Here is a 21,754-nt window from a genome sequence, read left to right as displayed (position 1 = left end):
GGGGTGGGGGGGGGGGGGGGGGGGGGGGGGGGGACTGATGCCAGCTGCTTTCTACTTTGATTACTCTGTACGCACGTGTGTACATTTGGTTTTCAATCGCTTTGTATTTTCAATTTCTTTAAATTCTCTACAAAACATGTGGATGATGCTGGAGCACAGAGCGATCACAGTAAGGATGTTACCTTTCAGGATGTTACCTACTGGAGCCATGTTGATGTTCAAAGGAATACACATGTCAAGCTTAACATGTATGAGTCGGTGATACGTTAATCTAAAGCTGCAGCTTCCATGAGATTTTTCCCAGCATTGCTGTACATAAGCAGACACATGCGAATGGAAATGCTGGTTTGCCGAGTGTGAGTCCTTCTAACACACACACACACACACACACACACACACACACACACACACACACACACACACACACACACACACACACACACACACACACACACACACACACACACACACACACACACACACACACACACACACACACACACACACACACACACACACACACACACACACACACACACACACACACACACACACACACACACACACACACACACACACACACACACACACACACACACACACACACACGGCCTTAAAACTGTAACATCACGGTGAAAATATGCAAAGCAAAAGGGAGGAGAAAATGTGAAGGGACCTCTGTAAATGAGAAAGTTGTTGATACCAAGTCTGCCAATGAGGTCCATCTGGAGACCCTCATTTTGGATTGTAGTTACACATTCACGTAAGAATTCCCACTTTCCATCTGCCACATATTCATTACGCGCTTCACACCAACTCTAAGCAGATGCATTTTATGGTCCCCGAGTTGTGGAATATGATCTGTAATTTTTAAATATTTGTTTTTTAAGTTAATAATTAGATCACAAACACTGACTAAATGATCAACAGGGGATGGACACAGGACACACCTGGAAAGGGGAGGGGTTTATAGAGATAGAGATAAAAGAAAGCACCATAGATCCTCTGAAAGGGTCAGTGATGGAGGGAGACACTTAAACAGGGGAATAATAACTCACTTAGTTCATCAAAGTGTGTCTCGCTGCCGTCAGCTCCAGGCACTGAGCAAATGAGTCGAGCTTTCAGAAACGTGCTCCACTTGTTGACCAGACAGCAGTGTCCACCGTCATCATTCTGTAGGGAAAAGACAGTAGTCATCCAGCCGCCTCCATGGAAAGAGACTGCCCAACGTCTGACTAACAGCTGTTTGAAGCGACCTTCCACACCGATTGCACTGGGTCTGTTGTTATTGGGCGTGTATGAATAAAGATCTGCTCTGTCTTTCAGCTTGGCCCATCTGCACAGGAGTCAGCCAACTTCTACTGGAGGTTGAGATTCAGAGACTTGGGAAATGATTCATGGGCTTGGACTCAACACATTTTATGGAGTCCAAAGAATTTGCAAAGCTGGAAGAAATACATTTGATGTCTTTTTTTATCTACTGTAACATAACATGGGGAAAATTCCTGTTCTCAAAGTTTCTTGTGGTAAAAGGGTTACATGTTGTAATATATTCCAGAGACAGATAGAAATGTTTATTCATTTTGTTAGGGTGGCAATGTCGGTCAGTTGGTGCACCACATTGGTCCAGACTGAACTTGTTGAACAACTACGGGATGGATTACCGTGACATTTTGTATGCACACACACACACACACACATGGTGGCCAGAGGATAAACCACCTCATTTTGGTGATCCCTCTGAGTTGTCTTCTAGCACCACCAGCAGGTTGACATATGTGGTCTGTAGTTAAATACCTTGACAGCTGTCAGGTGGATGGGCATGAAATTGCCACCAGCAGGTCAGGCTTTTCACTCAGGCCAGTGAAATACATCAACATCTCCTTTACTGATTGGCCCCAAATGTTGTACAGATATTAACGGTTATATAGTCTCAGTCGTATAATGACTATGGTGATCCACTGACGTTTCCTCTAGTGCCATCATGAGCTTGACAGTTTTGTACTTTGGTACAGATATTCATAGACCCCAGAGGACAAATTGTAATTAAAAAAAGAATTTCCTGATCTTTCATCTCGCACCATAATCCGGTAAAAAATTAATTTTTGCCCAATACTTTCTAAGTTTTGGACACAGCGTCCTCATCTGTACATCCTCGGTTAAAAAAAACAACGCTGAGTGAACACAGCTTTGGCTTTCTGTGGACGTATACGAGTGTATACAGATGTGGACGAAAGTAAACTCTGCCACTCAAACATTTTGTGCAGAGGAAAAGAAAATAACAACACTTTCCAAACTTAGCTGTTGAGGCAAAAAGCAAAGATTGTGTAATTGGTATTTTGTTTGCATTACCGTTTCGTGCTCAGCAATTACTGATGATCGTGGGGAACTTTCTTTATGGGCCTCTAAGATACTTTGAAACAGGCATCAGACTACGGAGATATAAACCTTTCAGTCGTGACGATCGACATGAGGTTTGCTGACTGGTGCGATAACTCACCAGGCAGATCCGCCCTATCCTGGACTGGGTCATGGGACTCTGGCCCATTTCAGAGGCTTTCTCCCGGAAGAAGAAGTAGAGCTTGTCATCATTCTTCTCAGCGCTGTCTGGGATGAGGTGTGCATGGACAAACGTGGGATCTGTAGAAAAGAGAGAAGAAATGGAAATAATGGAAAAACAAGGAAATAAAACCCAGACCAGCTATTGTGTGATGATCCCCAGCTGAGGCTGAGGGGGGAATGTAATAACAACCAACTAAAGAAATCAAAGTTGTGCATATCAACTTGCGCCATTTGTTTTATTGTATATATCCTTTAAAAAAAAGAAGCATATATTCACATTTTGAAGTCTGTCTTAAACATGTACACAAGTCCAATATCCATTTACATGCTTCCAGTGAAAATGATCAGCTGTCTGACTGAGAAGAGTACAATTAATATCCTCCAAGTCAGATTTTTTTTACGTTTTGTATTGTTAAGTTAGTGTTAAGTATTGTCAGTTAACAGTAACTCGGAATGCTGAAGCCTCATATTGTTTGAAACTTTGATATGCATGTTTAAACCGAAATAGGTCGCTGGATTTTGACACCACTTAAATTGGTGGACAGCCTTAACAGGATAACTTATTATAGCCAGCAAAAAACAGTTTCAATGACTATTCTTTTAAGAAAGACAAACAAATGTGGACCTATCTTTTGAGAGTCTTTGAAAGCAGTAAGTAGATCGTTAAGAAATGATCAGGAGCTTTAAGTCATATTCATGAAAACAAGTGAGGTTTTAAGTCCTGTTTCATAGCTTATTTTAGCCTATTGGGGACAAACACTCACTAACTTGACAACAGTAAATATGTCACAGAGAAACTGGATTAGGCAGAGGCCTATTGAGAATCATTACTGCTGTAACCTAAATAATAGTAGCCTGGAGCCAAGAATAGCACTTTAACTGTCCTGAACCCAGCCTTTTATTTCTTCCTAGTGACAATGCTTAATATGGCATCACGGTACGCTCCCACTGGCTGATTTAGTGGGTCACCACTGGGTGCCCCCCCTCACTGTGACTGACCCGGGTCCCAAATGAGGACAAACCAAAACCAGGAGGAGGGGGATAACCAGGAGCCGTGCTTTGGGGGAGGGGGAACTATCCGAGGGATTCCACATGGCTGATTAGCAGGACTCAGGTGTCCCGATTCAGTGTACCATTATCAGGGGACTGTTGTCAGGGCAACAGGGTCAGAGGAAAATCTGAACGCCAGGGACGCCGGGGGAGGCCGCGATTGATTTGGCAACATCAACCGAAAGCTCCCGAACAGCATTTATAACGCGGTCACAATCACGGTTCATTAGAGAGCGGAGGCTACTCTGAGCTATTATTGACGTTCAGTAATTTGCCCCTACTACTACACTACTGACCTTGTGGTCAAGCTCTGCAGGCATGCAGTCAACAATTTATGCTTCCAGTCAAATGATCATGTGCTGGAAAGATCACCAATCTCATTCCTAGACCACCTAGATCTAGGAACAGGACAGTATATGTAGGGCAGTGTTGAAGCTACATACAGGAAGATGCGAGAATCATTACAGCAGTGAAGAGCCGAGGAATAAATTAGAAACAGTCTGGAAAGAGATGAGTGAAAGAAATGATGCCGGCTGCGGAACAGGCCGTGAGTTGAGACATTACCATTTAACCATCTGGAGTTGTACTGATCAGTCCTCATGGCGGTCTGCTTCCCCAGTGTACGGAAGATAGCGGAGTCTGTTCCCATGAAATCAATGTAGACTCCTGAATACAGCTCTCCATCTGTCAGTCACAAAGGAAGACGGAAGGTTGTTGCAGAGGTGAAGCCACAACAGATGAAAGATGTTCAGGTTTCAGACACGAACATGTTGCCTGCCACGTCTCGTATGAAACTTAATTAAATAGTTGTATCAACCCCTCCAGGTTTCAGGAAAATCAGACTGGTGGCACGAACAGCAGCTGTGGCCATTCAGAGTTAAGATGTTTTTACTCTGCATGATAATTATAATTTCTTTATAAACAACAGTACAGTGCCAAGATGTACCAGACTACAAATCTCATCAAACCCAGTCCACTCGTGTCAGAAATGTCACGTCTGGGTTGAACATTTTGACCTCTCAATTATATTGCAATTACATTAATTAGGCCAATCAGTGAAATTCCAAAGAACAAGCTGGATTTACACAATTGTATCAAGTTTGACATCAGACTTGAGGTCATAGGTGGTAAGAAAAGTAGGACGTGTAAAAATGCCTAAACCCCGGGAACTCCAGCTTCCTCTGTTGTTCTTGTGTGGTATGTTTCTGCCCTGCCAGCTGTGCGGGACAGCCTGTAGCTCATTTTCTTGGTGTTACAGTTTTGTTCAGGTCAGCTGGAATTAAGCCGACATAGCGAGGTCTCTCTTTTTATCCTTCACTCTCGCACAACCGCAAGCAGGGCAGGAGGTCACAGATAAACTGCCATGTCTGACCACCTGTAAGCTGCTGACAACAAAAGACCACCCATCCACATGAAGGCACACACATCAGCCTGACTGAACACATTGATGAAACCATAAGTGCACCTTTCTAGATGTGAGGATTTGTCTCTCATATAATTGTGAAGTGACTGTATTTTTTACAGTAAGTCGGCCAAAAAAACAAATAAAAACAAATCAAAAATCTCATTGTGTTAAGAAAAATACTACTTTTTTTTCATAATTAAATTTCCCTACATATACAAAACAATTAAATGATTGATGGAGAAAATAATGGGCAGATTAATTGATAATGAAATTAGATGCAGACCCCACATTGTACATCAGTGCAGAAACTCAATCAGAGTGCATTACCTTATGAGCAGCTACTGTAACAACCAACTGAGATCGTCTAAGTATACACTTACAACATTTTAAAGAAAATATTTTAATGCAGAGTTTCACAGACTAAAACAAGAGACATATTTAGGAACTTTCTTTTTAAATTTAAAGCTGCCTGTACATGAGGGGGAAATAAACAAGCAGGGACTTACTGATCAAAGCAGAGACGCTGTTCAGTTTGGGGTCATAAGGACATTTTCCTTTCCCAGAATCCACTTTACCAGGTTCAAGTCGGAAGATATATTCCTATAAAACAGTAAAGCATTAGGAAAAACAAGAACATTATTCATTATGTTTTTCCTTTTCTATTTGATAACAGATGTATTGTGTTTAAGGAATCATTGGTGTGTGTTGTGGGGGAAGGTTATTCTTTGAATGCAGCATGTACAAGGCACTTTGAAGTCTACTTGGATGTTAAAAGCAGTTTCTCTCACAATATTGGATCTGCTGAGGGGAACAAAAAGCCAGTTATCTGTGAGACGGGGAGGTGGAGGAAAATGCTGAGAGTAATCCAAAACTCATCCACCATGCGTCTGATGTTAGTGGCTCAAACAAGAATGAATTATTCCACAGAGCAAGAGGACATCTTGAACATCTGCGCCAACACTGGGTATGTGTCTACATGGGGTTTTGTCAGGTACTTCAAAGCTGATGTCTGACAGGTAGGAAATATGTAAGGGAAAGCAGAATAATGTCAAAACTGTGTTCATTTTGACCCGTGGTATTCAATAACAGAAGAAAAATATGTTTGGAGGAAAACTATCATTTAGAAAAAACAAATCAACCTCTAAAGAGGTTATTTCATTATATTAGTCATGGAAAATCAAGCATCATTAAAAGTCAATGTTTGGTGAAAAATATCCATATGTTATACTAAAAGCACAGACAAAAAAATATATATATTTCATGTGAAAAAACAAAATAGTTCTGACATGGGCAGAGAATGTTGCATTCATGTTGGATCCCATCACTCAGTAACATCTGATGGAAAAGGCTGGATTAGCACAAGAATAGTAACTTTACAAAGCATTCTTTTGTGTTCAGTGCTGTTGGAGGGAAGCAATCCTTTTTCTCTTTTTTTGCAAACAAATATATAGTCACATTCATATTTTGAAAGGTTTTTGGAGATTCAGCCTGATGTTATTGTTGCAGTAAGATGTGTGAAAACCAGTTACTATTTGGATAGCTGTGCCATCTCTATGACTCCAACTGAGACTGAAAAAGTACTCCAGGTGGGCACCAAACTTAAGAGCCTTTACAAAACTCCCTTCAGCCCACCTTAGCCTCCAAAGGCTCTGACGTAGTGCCGTAGTCTGCTGCCCGACTTGTTCTCCCTCCAGATTGGGCTGCCTGTAGGTAGTGGGACCCCTAAAACAGAGACATGGCACAGTGGGCCATCTCATTACGACATTCGACAGCCCAGAACAAAGTGTATTTAACTTGACGATGACCAGGACAGAAACAGAAGACGGAAATAGAAAAGTGCAAAAATGAAGGAGCGGAAAAAACAAGTCGGCTCGAAGAACAAAAAAAAAAGAAAAATGAAATAAAGTGCTCGAAGTAGAGAGTGACGAGAGCCTGGTGGGTGACGTTCATCATTTAGTAACCATGTTGGATTAGAATCAGTGTCACGCAAACACAGCTGCAAACTCCATGCATAAATCATGCAGTGCTGGGAAAGAAAAAAGAAAAGCAAATGCAACGAACTGAGACAAACTGGGAAGAAAGGACATTACATTTCACATTATATAAAGTGAAGGATAGAACAAAGGTACATTAATATCGATAACAAATTACACTACTGAATCACACCAGTCTAGTTTACATTTTTACAAAATGTGTAGGTTTTTAATGTAGAACTCAACAGGTTGACACAAACCCTGCAAAAGGAGCTCACAGCATAAAACGCAGGAAGACTGATGCAGTTCAAGAAAAAAGTTTGCAGTTGACTGAGAAATGAAAGTGCGTGAAGCCCTCCTCCGTGTACTAAGCGGAAGAATTTCAGAACAATTGGTTTCTGTTTACACCTCTTGCTGGCTGAAAATCTTTACAGTGTGAAGTAACATAGCATTTGGGCCTTAAGGGAGAAGCTGAATGACAAGAGGCTGGACTGACCTTTACATTGAAATATGAACCCTCCATTTGAACAGTGAGACGAAACAGGCAAAGTGGTGAATGTGAAAGTGTATGGACTGAAGCCGGGCCAGCAGCTGCTGCAGCTCTGCATGGCTGCCGTGCTGGAGCGAGGGAGGGAGTGAGCGAGGGAGGGAGGGAGGGAGGGACGCAGGGTTGAGCTACAAGGCTGATGATGGATGAGAGGCTCCATCAGTAATGATGGCCTTTCAGAAGCTCTCAGCCAGATAGAAAGACAGGCCACAGGCTCTGCTGTGTATAAAACAGGTGAGGAGGGGACTACAGGGAAGGGGATTTGCAACAGATATACAGTACTGTCAACATGCTATTCCCAGCGGTAAGAAAAGATTGGTGTCTCAACAATCTCTAAGCGGTGGCAGTTAGGTATCTCACCAACAGCAATTTTGCAATAATAGAGATCCAGATAGGACTGGCCATGAACTTTTTCATTTGAGCCTTTTAGACCGTGAAACCACGCAAATTGGTGAAGTAAGAAGCAGAAAATCATGAAAGAGAAGCAGAGCCCGTGAAACCGAGGAGCAAGAGCAGGAGGAGATTCTCTGAGCCGAGATTGATTGACAGATAGGTTCTTAAAAGAACCTGAGAGTGAAGGTCAAAATGTCTCCACGGCTGTCGGGCAGCATCTTTGGTTACCTGTGACCTGCGTCCTCGGTCCACGAAGGTGCAGATGGGGTTGTACGCGCCTGTTCCACACACATACAGGTGGGTCCGGTTCCACGGCTCAATCAGACGGATAAAGTTTCCACATTCTCCCTGTTGGAGAGCAAAAACAGGATTAGAGATTTAGGTTAAAAAAAAAAGTACTCTGATTACGAAAATGCAATGGGAAAAAGGGTTACATAATACATAATGTCCTACTGATGTTTAATAACCTCCCTGTCTGGCTTAAAACCATCACAGCTATCGTTTTCCGTTGTTGGATGGCTTGTGTTTGGCAGCTTTTGTCCCTGGCTCTGTGTCGGACCACACTGTCGGAGGGAAAATGTTCCCAAACAATATATAACAGTATGGCAGAAACCAAGAAAAGCAGTGCATCTTAGCTATGTGTTTGCTATGGGGACTGAGGATAGACGCAATTAAACGTTCTGTCGGACTTGAAAAAAAACATTCTGGTTCGACCCAATAAGTCTTTTAAACCAAAAATTAAAAAAATTATAAAACAAAGATTCTAAAATTCAATTTTCTTTTTTTTTTTAAAGAAAAGTAACAACATCTCACCACTGATGTGGTTTGTTTCTATATTTAATTATCTAAGTGGTAAGTGAATTTAGAAGATGACAATTTCTCTTTTTCGACTGCAGACAAAGAGGTGCTGCTGGTGAACACAGCTCTGTGCTTTTGAGGTCTGCAGCTTTCTAATCTCTTATTTGTCCAACCAGCTGTCTGCCTTCCTGGTCTCAATCCACCCAAATCCAAACTCTCAACAACAGAAATGTACGGGCCAATGATATATGTTTAGATTTATCCATCATGTCAGACACTAGTGACAGGTGGCGAAAAAGAAAAGATGTACAAAGCATAAAGAAAAATTTAAAAAAAAGATTGTATGCAGTATGGGGGATGAGCCATGTTGGCAGATCTTTGCAAAACGACAGATGCACAAGTCAGAGGTTTGAGAGGATGTTTTTTGTGTGTGGATTTACGCATGTGGGTCTGTGTGTATTATTCAGCGCACAGTTGTGCTCCCCCACAGAGAGCACAGTGGGGATGATTGCCTTTGACCTCCTGCCTGAACCGACATCCCCTCCGAATTGCTTTTGAATTGTCATCATCTGTCATTCCCTAAAGATTGGGACAGGTTTGCTAAGATGTCTCCCGGTAGCAAATTGTATTTCTTATTTTAGTGATGAAATTTCAAACCCACCTCACACTCACACACACCGTCAATATGAAGTAGCCAGAGGCTGTGAGAGGCGCGGGTCACCAAACACGCATAAATGAACATTCCAGTTGGATAAACAGCAGCCTGTGTTCTCGACCAGCAAGGGAGAGTAGGGTTATTAGCCAGAGCCTCATCACCTTGTCGGTGCTCACCGCCCCTGCCAGCACTCCTGCCACCGCCCCTGCCAGCGCCCCTGCCAGAGCTCCTGCCAAAGCCCCTGCCAGCACCCCTAACATGTGTGAGACGAGTGTTTCGGGATCGAATGTGTGAATAAAATCAAAAGAAAAGGATCTGGTTTTTATATGAATTTTATATGAGTTTCCTTGTGCGGGCTGCACCGGCGGTGGCTTTGTTTGAACGTCAGAATCGTATTAACACTTCAGACAGGCCTGTAGCTTCCAGTGGCTGCTTAATTGTGTCTGCCTGCCTGGACAACACAGGGTGAAAATAATTATAGTGCAAAAAAAGAAAATTAGATTATGTTAAAATATTAATTAGAAGCATGTATAACAAGTACGAGAAATATAGGGAGGTGCATGTAGAATGTTTTCCGCCTTCGAGGGAGATGACTGACTGAATGTCGCAGGTTCCTGCCAAAGCTTAATTGGTTGCAGCTGTATGCAATCAGCAATCAGGGATGAAGAGACAGTGAATAAGAGCTTCACAACAAATCACACATTGGAAGGACCTTTAAAATATCCTCCACTGACCCCAGTGCCACATTCAAATCATGAATGTCACCAACACAAAAACACTTGTATTTTAACACCAGGGTATCACCAGATAAAATTATGTTTCATGTGAAGCAGGTCAAAAAGGGACAAGGGTTTACAGCTGTGCTTTTATCAGTGGGAGAAACATGGGGGGCGGGGGTCTAACTCTTACAGGTCTTGATGAATTGCTTGAAAAGCATGTATGAAAATCTACAAAATGTGATTTATTTTTGGGCTAGTAGTAGATTCATTGTTTAGTCCATAATATCTAAGAAAATAGTAAAACAATAAATAATCCAAATCTAAAATCCTTAATATAATATGTAATCCATATAGTTGAGAAACAGGAACCTTGAAATGTTGCCATTTTTTGAAAAAGGACAAAAGTAAAATAATTAACTGAGTCATTGATAAATCAATTGTTTCAGCACTCCATTTTATCACACTATTTGAATACTTACATTGGTGTCTTTCCCTGACAGGACACATTCAGTCTTCCTTTGGGAGGGAACAGGCCAGTGGATCTGACAGGGAGAGACCAACAAGCTGGTTAGATATAAACCTGTGCAAAGCTAAGCCAGGATTATTCTTTGTGTGGGACATTTCTTACAATGAGCGGCTCCTTGTTGATGTCGTGCAGGTCCAGAGAGAGGATATAATCTTTGCTGCCCACATACATGCGGTCGTGGTCCTCATCCATGCGAAGGATGCGATAGTCAGTCGAGTTCAGCAAAAAGGAGAAGTGATGAGCTGTGCCGGTAGACTTTAACTCTATAAAGAGACAGAAAGAAATATTGTTTTTCTTCAAGCAGTGCCTAGTAGAAAAACATACAATACAATTGGGAAACAGAAACCCCAGACATGGCCACAAGAGAAGTGTGTAGGCGGCTCACTTTTGGCCCACAGACGCATTTTTTGTTTGCCAAAGTTATTTCATTCTTTCACTTAGGTGATCTTCTCTCCATTTCATTTACAAATCTAAACCGCACACATGCGTGAATGCTGATGTCAGGATAGTATGATAGTGGTGTGCCAAAATTTCCCTCGGATTCTCCTAAATTAAATTAACAGAAGCTGTTCTTTTTTTCCTTTTTTTTCCTACAATTACATCCTGCCATTATGAGGTTATGGACATGCTTAATTTAGTTATGCAGGTTTGACAAAAGCAAGGAGGAAAACATTAAATCTCACAGGAGTCAGAGCTGAATGTCAACAGACAAACCATAAATCACTCACTGATGTACGTATGGCAGCATTAAGGTGTCAAGAAAACTAAAAAGTACCATACGTTTTGGCAGGTTCTTTCCCCCACACAGGATGCTTCGTCATTATTGGTATCCTGAGCTGCATTACATAACATGGCTTCCATTAAAAAAAGCCAAATAGATCATATTCAGGACCTGGCAGTCTTGTATTCTATGGAGCTGTGGTTGAGAAGTTTTCACTATAATCCCTTCTCGCAAATTCTCCATTTCAACTGCAGCAGAGAAGATGCCGACTACTCCCAGGCTTTGTTCACACCATATCATATATAGCACATTGCCACATCCTTTCCTCCATATAACCATTTCAACATAAAACTTCTCAAATGGTTCACATACTGCTCTGAGCAGATCCCTGGTGGGTGAGCGCGAGTTTAAGTTACATTCAGGGTGTGCTGGGAGATGAATGGAGATCTGGTGTACGGAAAGCAGTTTTTCTCCTGCTAGTCTCATTACCTACTGAGCTTATAAGAGAATCTGATATGAGGACACTCTTTCTCTTGCTCTCTTTCAAAACTACGCTTGGGAAAGTGGAGCTTGAGAAAGTTGAGCCTCCACTTGTGCTGTTCTATTTACGGGGGGGACTAGAGGACCAGATAGAGGACCTGTTCATGTTCCACGTCAATGGGACCAGAAAAATGCTCCTACTGTTCTCCTCAACAAAGTCTGAGACTCCCTAAAACAGCATTTGTTGACCAGGAGTAAGCAAAATGTCTTGTTAATTTCCTGGGAATAAAAGGCAATATGATGTTCTTCACCTGCACTGCACTGAAATACTGACTTGAATCCTCTGCCAGAAAGCTTCTCAGCTGCTGGTGTTTCCGAGCTCCTTCAGGAACTGTGAAATGCTGCAGTCACGCTGCAGCATCACGCACGCAGTGGAGTGAATAAGTTAGTAAATAGGAATAGACAGGCCTGTCACCAATGTCATTCTCATTAGTTGCCTCTAAACACACATATGCTTTAATACTCGTTTCAACTCTCAGTACAGTCACAGCCACACACAAGTTGCCGGTGTGGATGTTCTTCAGCATGAGTGAAGAAGACATGAGTCTTGCAGTTTGTCTGCAAGTCAAACATAAGTATTGGAGGAACAACTTACTTATTATTAACAGATACTTATTATATTGTAATTTATTGCCATGCATGCGGCTCAGAGTAATTGCAGGGGAGATGGAAAGGTGTGAAGCTGTAATGTGTCCTGAGTTGTACTTTCAGAATCTTACAGCCGAGCCTAATCATTTCATTAGCTCCACTGGAAGAATGTGCACTTGATGTCCTATCATCAACACACAATCAATCAATCAAACTTTTATTTCAGACTCAAGGTCCAGATAGTACAACACATTAAATAGAATAAAATACATACAAAATCACAAGTAAAATACATAGAACTACAAATGCCTTATAAATAGACAACTGTCTCCACAGCTGGGACTGGTAGCGCGTAGAACTAAACTTTATGTTTGATAAAACCATGATTATTTCCTTTTCAGTCATTAACCCGGCAGATAAATGTATACATTAGATTTCTTAACAGTTTAGAAAGTATTAACTCCTGTAGCAACAAACATTTCACTGGCACTATCTCGGTCTCTTCAGTAATATTCCCATAGCGTCATTATAAGCTACTTGAAGTTTCTGTAAGCTTGCTTTTTTGTACTTAAGTGTGCAGTGTAGAGAGGTGTACAATATGCTCTAAACAGAGACATCTTCACTCCATCTGTACACATACTAAACCTGCGTGACAAAATGTTTGCTTGTTGATACATCATCCGACATTGCCTATAGATATCTTCATCATCAGTCATCTGTGCTGTAATAAAATATCCAAGATATTTCACCTTCTCACAGACACGGAGGTAATTATCAGACAATTTGAAGTCAGGGAATTTGACACTTTTGTCCTCTTTGGTTCTACAGATCAGGATAGCACTCTTACTGGTATTGTATTTGATATCATGTTCCACACCATACAGTACATACAGTAAGGAGCTGCTGTAGACCAGCACTACATGGGCTACGAATCACAAGATCATCTGCATACATAATAGGATTAACTAAAGTTTTGCCAATCATGCACCCAGTATTACAGGCCTTCAACTGCTTGGACAGATTATCAATATATAGATTAAAAAGAACTGGGGACAAGATCCCCCCTCTTGTCGGACCCCATATGAGGCTGAGACTCTTTGGCCCCATTTAACTTGCATAGTCTGGTGGGCATACCAGTAAGACAGAATTCTCTCAATGTGTTTGGGGACACCTCTTTGACTCAATTTTACAAACAGCTTTCCATGATTAACACGGTCAAAAGCTTTGGAGGCATCAATAAAACACATGAGAACGGATGAGTTTTGACCTCTATATTTGTTGACAATTTCCTTTAAGGCATATATACACAAGTCAGTGCCATGTTTGGCTTTGAAGCCAAACTGGTTATCCGAGGAGTGAATGAACTCATTTATTCTGTCCAACAGGATTCTTTCTAGGACTTTTGACAGGATGCTGGCCAAAGCTTAACCACACACCATTAATATTATGTCTGAACAAAAAAAAAAACCTGTACAAAATGGTTAAGGAAAAGGAGAATGTGTAACTTTAACCAACCTACCACTTCTAACACTGTTTATAATCGTATCTCATTAACATCAGCCTCGCTGTTTACTGTTCACTCACAAATTAAAGTTTGGGAACACTGCCATGGTGGCCCGAAATTTATCAATGAACTTCGCCACTGCCTGGCAAGTTTTCGGGGAAATGCAAACATCTCTTACTCGCAGCTCATTTACATTAAAACATTCAACTCGCGAAATACGGTGTTACTTTTATTGTGAAAAAGTCTTAGGAAATAGAATATATTTGTCATGGAGGATGACAGAACAATCGCAAAAAAGTGTTTGCTTAATATTAAACTGCCATATTTTTAACATCAGGCAAGGAAGGATATTGCCATATGAACCAGAACTGATATTCTAACGATTATAACTTTAATTAATATTGATTTGAATCGTATCACCCAGCCCTAGATCCGAGCACATGTATGAGCTCGCTAAAGTAGGACACAGGTGCAGACAGTGACAACAACAAGATGATGAATCACAGACCCTGGATGTCCTACGTCAAAATCTATGTTTGCGCAAAAACAGCACACGCATACACAGAAAAACATCCTAAAACTGTACATCTCCATTCTTTCTCCATGAACGTCCCGTCTCATTTTCCATCCTTAACTGCTTGTCCACCACACACTAAGCCAGCTAGCTATTCTGGCAGACGATACTGGAGCTTCAGGGACACCAGACATCACCAGCTGACATCCCACATTCATCACCTCTGCACTCAGATTCACACTCGGGGACATCTGAATGGGAGCCCACTGGTGGTGACTGGCTGTCACAAGTCGACAGCAGTTAGGTCACCGAAAAGTTCAACGAGAGACAGACAGATGAGACAGACTAGACAGACTAGACAGACTAGACAGATAACCTACTATGTTACAAATAAACATTCATCAAATCACATGATTGTCTGACAGCCTTTCATATTTCTCCTTCTCTTCAAGTCTAGCTCCATTCAGGATCACTGGATCAATATCTATTACTTTTGGAGCAGACCACATTTCGTGAAAAACAGAAGCATGTGAGGTTTAAACTCAACTCTTTATCAAACTGAATGCATAGAAACATATTGTACTTTCAATTTGGAAAGAATATTTTGTATCTATGACATAACTGCTAAAAAAAGTATATATATATTTTATTAAAACAAATGATATTCAAATACACTGTGTTTAATACATGAATTAAAAAATAATCATCTTTTTTTCTTTGGACAACCTTTAATCATTTTGATGTTTCATGGAATGTTTTCTGCAAATCCCTGATGACAAAATGTAATGAACTGATAATCTAAAGAGCGAAGGCTGGCCAAAGTGTAAAAACAGTCAGTGGGGGATATGATACTTTTTGTATGCAGTTCAACTACATCAAATTGCATTGTAGAAAATCATAGTGCATAATCCTAAAACATATAATCATATATAGACTGCGTCCAAAGCAAATGTGACTCCTTCCAAAGTACATTTAAAGCCTACATAAATACTACATGTCCCTTCTGAAGTACAATCACTCTATTATAGTTCTACTGCACATAAACCCTATTCAACATGCCATTTTGATCTTTGAAAATGAAGTGGCAATCAGGAGAAATGCTCCACCGTTGCGAGATGAGACATGCTAAAACACATTTTCTTTGAAATAATGCCTGAGGCGTGGTGAGATAAGGAGTAAGGCATGATAACAGTCCACTTCATACCCTCTATTGTCTGTACAAATTCATGTTCTCAGAAGCATTCCTGTGTTGCAGCTCTGCCAAAATTGAGTATGCCACGGAAGCCAAGAAAAATGTTACAAAACAAAAACCAGCCTTGACCGTGCGTGTTAAACGGATGACTTTATAACCAGTTGGTAAACTCAGAAATCATAGGGTACAGATCTCAGGATATGGTGTATGTCACCAAGTTTTGCAGCAATGTCTTTGTAATCACTACCAGACACACAGGCAGACAGATCTAAAATTGCCGTTCTCTTTTTAGTGTGTGTGAAAATTGTCTTTGGTTTGTTGACAATCTTTTTTTGTCGGATAAAACTCAATCTGTTCCTACGACTGCGCCAGAATATGAATGACATCTGCTGGTAAACTGGACCTGTCCACCTGTTGATGTGATCCCTTTGCACTGTCACTTTCTGCTTTGGTCTGCAGCCAAGGTATGTTGCCTTTCAGCCAAGAGTTGCACCTTGGCGTAGTTTTCCTGGGTCACCCTCAAAGGGACTTAGGGGACCTCTGTTTTTAATCTGTAATGATATGTTGAAAGAGGCAGCACTCGGACACCGCTGCCACTTCTTTACGTGCCATTATCAGCCTCACAGATCTTTCCCGTCACTGTGTGTTAAGGGTGAAAAGATAAGGGGGGGGGGGGTCGGAGGAAGCAGGCAGCAGAAAAACCCACATACCTGCGCAGGCATCCCTGGCATGTTGTCAGAATTCCACAATCTACTCATATTCACCTTCTCATAAAGTAAAAGGGTGTGGACCCACCTTGCTGCGGCTTGTCTCCAGCCAAGTGTGCACGGATGTGTCTCTATGTGGATTTTCTTTATCAAGTGTGAGTGCACATAGCTTATACTGTATATCAGGACTTTCTTCACCAGAATAAAGACAGCATTGGTTATTTGTTAAACAAGTAAAGTTTGTGCTGGTAATGGCATTTATATATCATCGCATGATTAGAATATCAATTCCCCTCTTGTGGCTGTACATTAAGTATGGCGCTAAAGCATAATGACTGGAAAAGAAAAAAAAAAAGAAAAGAAAAGGAAAGATGTATCCTGGGTCTCTCAGAAGTAAAGGAAATACAGCAACCAGCACCTCTAAAGCTCACTAAATTAACTTACTGAAAACTGTGTAAAAGGGCTAAATTGTGGTTTGATAGGGAGGAAGTCACTGAGCCACTCTTTGCAAAGAAATTACAGCATGCAACTCTTCTTAAAAAACACAATTTTCCTTTTCTGTTTCTTTTAAAAGACATGATACATTGTAATCAGGGAGCTTTAGAGGTGCTGAGGCATCTTTTAAAAACAATGGATAGATTCCCACTGCTTCCTGTTATACTAAACTAATCCAATAGCATTTGGACTCTAGCTCTAATACTTAAAGCACATGACTGGTATTTCCCAAAATGTCAAAGTATTACTTTACCGTAATCATAATCTTCCCCTAACTGTATCCACACGTTGTCTAAACCCAAGCAGACCTTTCCGCAGTTGTTTAGGTATGAAGACATTTGGATCAGTTTCTGTATTGTACACAATCAAGGATTGAGAGTAAGTGTGTGTTCACTGCAAATCCCAAGTGAACACAGAGTAACTGGTGTATCTTTCTAAGAGTAAGCGCACAGGAGGGAGGTCATTGCCGATATCAGAGGGGCTGAACAGCAGTGGGAAGCCTTATCAGCCCAAGCTGTGTGTTTGCCTCCGCTCAGCACCTCATAATCAGCCTCTCACCACCCACTGGGGCCAGGACTATTGACTCAGAACACATGTCACTGGAGCTGATTGCTGCTTACCTGTGCCTGTCAAGGACAAATAATTGGCACCAGATTACGTCTTATCTCTGAGCTTCCGGATGCTGTCACTCATATGCTCTTCACGCTCGTCTGCCACTGATAGACGGTGTGTGTGTGTGTGTGTGTGTGTGTGTGTGTGTGTGTGTGTGTGTGTGTGTGTGTGTGTGTGTGTGTGTGTGTACATAGAGAGCTCTCTGATCCTCGCATCAAAACAGTGACACCTGTCTCCCACTGCACAAATCAAGAGCAGAGAAAGATTGATTTACGTAGTGAGCTCGCTTCCTGAGTGGCAACTAGAGATTACAACAAATCTACTTCTGCTGTTTCTGATCACAGTTAAGGTTAATTAAAGCACGAGGGAGTAGATGAGGAACTCCGGTTCAACTGACAGGAAAGGTCACTTTAGTTTCTTTATCCAAGTGTGTCTGGTCTGCAAACCCAACCTTCATTAAATTCATGCTATGCTGTACATTGTCATCAGAATAGGATACAGTGTACTGGGCATGCAGAGAGGGGACGCAGATGCCATTTAATTACAATAAACTATAATAAATGAATCTTCTTTAATTTTAAAATAACGGTCAAGAAACAAAGATAACAAATAGATTTATTTTTAAAAAAAACTCATATCTTGTGCATTGTCCTTTTGATATATATTCAGTAAAGACCCTGCCAAAACCAATGCAGTATGACTACTAAAAGCCTGAGGCGTCTCATGTGAATACTACCAATGCTTTCCCCTTAACACACACTGCCACAGACAGCTGCCCTCAAAAGCCCTGCTGCAGGGTCGCAGGTGAAAGGTTAAAGGACACAAGGGGTCTTGGGTGAAAGCTCATCTCTAGCCTCCTTACACACTTCAGCATAATAAGGATTATCTCTGGAGGGGTCAGGCAGGGTGCCTGCTCCAAGCTGGGTCAGGAGAGAGCAGGGTGGTCATGATACTGGGGATACGGGGATGGGATGGTTTGAGGAGAGCACAGGGAGAATGGAAAAATGCCCCCCTCCCCTTAGAGATGTCTGCGAGGGGGGAAGAAACACTGTTGTAACTGCAGCTCAATTGAGATACGATACGTTTGCGTTCACTGCTACACAAAAAGACAAAGCAAGCTGTTAATCTGGTTTTTCCAAATCACATTTTCTTGCCTACACATAAATAAGTATAGTTGGATACATTCAATAGGCATACAATTTATAATTATTACGCACACCTTCACATTTCACAGAAAAAAAACATCCAGGTGGCAAGAGAAATCCATTTTATGCAGAGCTGTAAATACTATGAAGCCATACCATTCAGGAAATCAGTGTGCAGGTTTGCCCTGCCTATTCCTTTACAACAATAATCTAATCTCTGGATTCTGGAGAGCATAAAAAACACTGGTTGGCTCCTTTGTTTATAAAATGCCCTTACCCAAGGTGCTGCTTGGGCCCGAGGCTGGCTGTTGTATGCACGAGTATTGGTGTGTGGCATTGGGGCTGTGCAGATGCTGCAAGCTGCTGTAATGATGATGAAGCCGTGTTTGTTGTTGTAGCTGTGCGGTCGCTTGCAGCGAGCTGGTCGGAGCGGCTAAGGTGGTCAACGATGACAACACAGGTTTGGGGGATTATGGAAAGGGCTGAATAACTCACACCACTGGTGTGAATGAGTAAAAAACCCTCCTCTCCCTGGCTGACCTCTAACCTGGCACTCAGAACAAATACTCTCCCTCTCTGTCAGCTGCACCAACACACCCCCAGATGCACAATGCTTTCTCTGAGGAGTCTGTTCATTCTTATTTATGGATTTCTTCTAATCCTCGATTCGATTGGGAGAGTTACATTTGCATAGTTCCTGAGCCAAGATGTCGATAAATCAGTTCTTGTTCCACTGACTTTAACCAGAACTGAACGAATCATCATTTTAAGCATGCCCTCTTGCTTCCTCGTGTATCAAGGTCATGGCCACAGTGTTGCTAGCTGGGGGCAATAAGAGTGGGGTAATTAGGAGGTAAATTTAGAGAGACCATTAGCAGCAACTGTTGACTCAGGGTCCACTGGGGAATACAGCCAGCTCTACCCTCTTTGGGTGATCCAACCCATCCACTACATTCCCTGAGGTCATTTTTCACCCACAACAGCAAATGGCATGGTAGAAGAGTGAGAATGGAGGGAGGAGTCTCGAGGGATGAGGAGCCTGACAGCAACCCTAAGAACTTTCATTTATCAAAGCAGACAGGAGAGAGCCATGGAAACTCTGAGTCAAACTCTGAGAGTGCTCCTCTGTGCAGCCAACTCAGTGAGGCTGAGATCCCCTCAACTGCTGCTGAAGGGGTAAAATACACAGCTCACAAAAGGCACAGAGAGGCTCTCCAATGTGTATTCTAATCATGGGTTGGAGGACAAAACACCTTGATTGTGTGCCCAAATACACGAAAAACACTGATTGAGATCTCAGCTGCCAGCTTAGGTAGAGGGCAGGAGGGCAAAGAGAGGAGAGAGAAGTTTTCAAAAGTCATGTTTACCCCAGAAAAGCGAAGGTTGGTAGAATAATGTGGAAGCGATATTTGGCGTATTGTATCTACAGACAAATTCACATGTTAAATAGATGGCACATGCCTGCAATCCAGAAGCTATGTGCTACATGTTCACTGCATGTATAGGGCAATCAGCAAATAGGCACTAGTCTATAAGACATACAAGATGCTCACTATTGGCTCTTTATTTTTGTAAATGCAATAGATGCAGAATGGCATGTTCTAGCAGGCGAGAAGAAATTGTTCAAATGATAGTGTTAGATGAGGGTTGAGGAATCTAATGGCCTTTGGGTAGAAACTTGGTTGTGCTGGTTTAAACACTCTGGGAATATATTCAAACAGTGTATTGGCTGTGTTTTAGGGGTGTTAGCTTTACTAGTGCAATGCTTTTGGAGCATTTATGGTAGACACCCTGGATAGAATATCCTCCAAGAAAATGCCCAAAAACCAGCCATGGGAATTACGACTAAGTAAAGGAGAATGCTATGAGATGTTTATGTTATAAAGCCACAAAGTCCACAGAGGGAGGCAGTCGAGGTGGATGGATGGGTCAACAAATCGTTGGACTCTGACACTAATGCTATTCTTTTCCTGTTTCCTGTCGACAGTTAACATCTTCTAACCATGACCGAGATGTTTCCCTAACCAAGTCTTCTTTGTGCCTAAACCTTACTTAACCTTAGCCATAGCAGTCTCAGATCAGAACACTGTTATACACCAATGGTAATTTTTAATTTTAATTTAATTTTGGAAGGCACTGATAAATTATGTTGCAATGAGAAAACACTTATGTGTCATTCTGAAGGTCATGCATAGACCTTTTTTAATCTGGAAGACGTATTATTTTGAATGAGTAGCGGTCTGAGGCAGTGCACTTCTTTTTACAGCCAGAGGTGCAGCTAATCAGGATGATCTCTATGAAAGTTGGTGTCAGGGGAACTGTAAGTAACTAGAGACACCACTGTGCTTTTATGTGCAAGGGTTCAATCCCAAAGTGCTATTGGTCCAGATAAGGCTGAACACCATCTGATAGTGTGATGTGACTGCAGTTAAGACCAAAGATGTTTGATATTAAAACAGGCCAAAAACATTTTCATCCTTTTCTCAATCAACCATTCATGTGGAGGATTTTCAATTCACGGCACGCGATGGACAAAATCAGATAACCAAAATGCGACTTCCTCTGTTTTGCAAAATAAAATGGAATTATCTTTCAGTGAGGAGATATGAGAAAACAAATATCTTAAAAATCATTTATCACTTTCCTGTCCTGCATCAACCTCTGCACGATTATGAGCATTTCCGCCAGCTTCACCACCATTTTCAGCAGCACACTAACCAGAACATTGTACTGATTCTTAAAAACATGTTGTCATGCATGCAACTTGTCCAAAAAATTATAGCATCCCTATCCATCTTGAATCTCCCTCTCTCTGCCTGTGTAATGTCTCATCGCCCTCTGACACCTTTCCTTTTCCTCAGCTTGTCTGATCCTGCCAGCAACCACTAGCCCCCGTCTGCATACCAACTTATTGAGATAACACGCTCCTTCTTTATGCCACAGGTAGAGGAAGCAGGGTGATGGGGGAAATGCATGCATGATGTGTTCAGTGATTCACCCATTAAAAGTATTTAGCATGAAGAAAGAGTTGTTAAGAGACACGTCTAATGCGATTCAACAGTTATTCTTCCATCAAGATGTGCAGTTTCAGGCAAATATCTCAAAGGT

General features: G+C 41.6%; 1 protein-coding gene across 1 annotated transcript in view; it reads right to left on the bottom strand.

Annotated features, from left to right (window-relative positions):
- Positions 1–21,754, bottom strand: part of sema3fa (sema domain, immunoglobulin domain (Ig), short basic domain, secreted, (semaphorin) 3Fa) — a 49,991-nt gene that overhangs the window by 10,185 nt on the left and 18,052 nt on the right. The window contains exons 3-10 of the mRNA XM_034533683.1: positions 10,731–10,891; positions 10,582–10,644; positions 8,159–8,278; positions 6,650–6,739; positions 5,524–5,617; positions 4,177–4,296; positions 2,501–2,640; positions 1,059–1,173 (exon numbers count right to left, since the gene is read on the bottom strand). Coding sequence (XP_034389574.1) covers positions 1,059–1,173; positions 2,501–2,640; positions 4,177–4,296; positions 5,524–5,617; positions 6,650–6,739; positions 8,159–8,278; positions 10,582–10,644; positions 10,731–10,891 — 903 coding nt within the window. The remainder of the gene's footprint in view (positions 1–1,058; positions 1,174–2,500; positions 2,641–4,176; positions 4,297–5,523; positions 5,618–6,649; positions 6,740–8,158; positions 8,279–10,581; positions 10,645–10,730; positions 10,892–21,754) is intronic.

The sequence above is a fragment of the Cyclopterus lumpus genome, chromosome 5 (genome assembly GCF_009769545.1).
Source record: "Cyclopterus lumpus isolate fCycLum1 chromosome 5, fCycLum1.pri, whole genome shotgun sequence".
Taxonomy (NCBI): domain Eukaryota; kingdom Metazoa; phylum Chordata; class Actinopteri; order Perciformes; family Cyclopteridae; genus Cyclopterus; species Cyclopterus lumpus.
The sequence above is the reverse complement of the archived record's forward strand: the minus strand, read 5'-3'. Positions and strand labels throughout refer to the sequence as shown.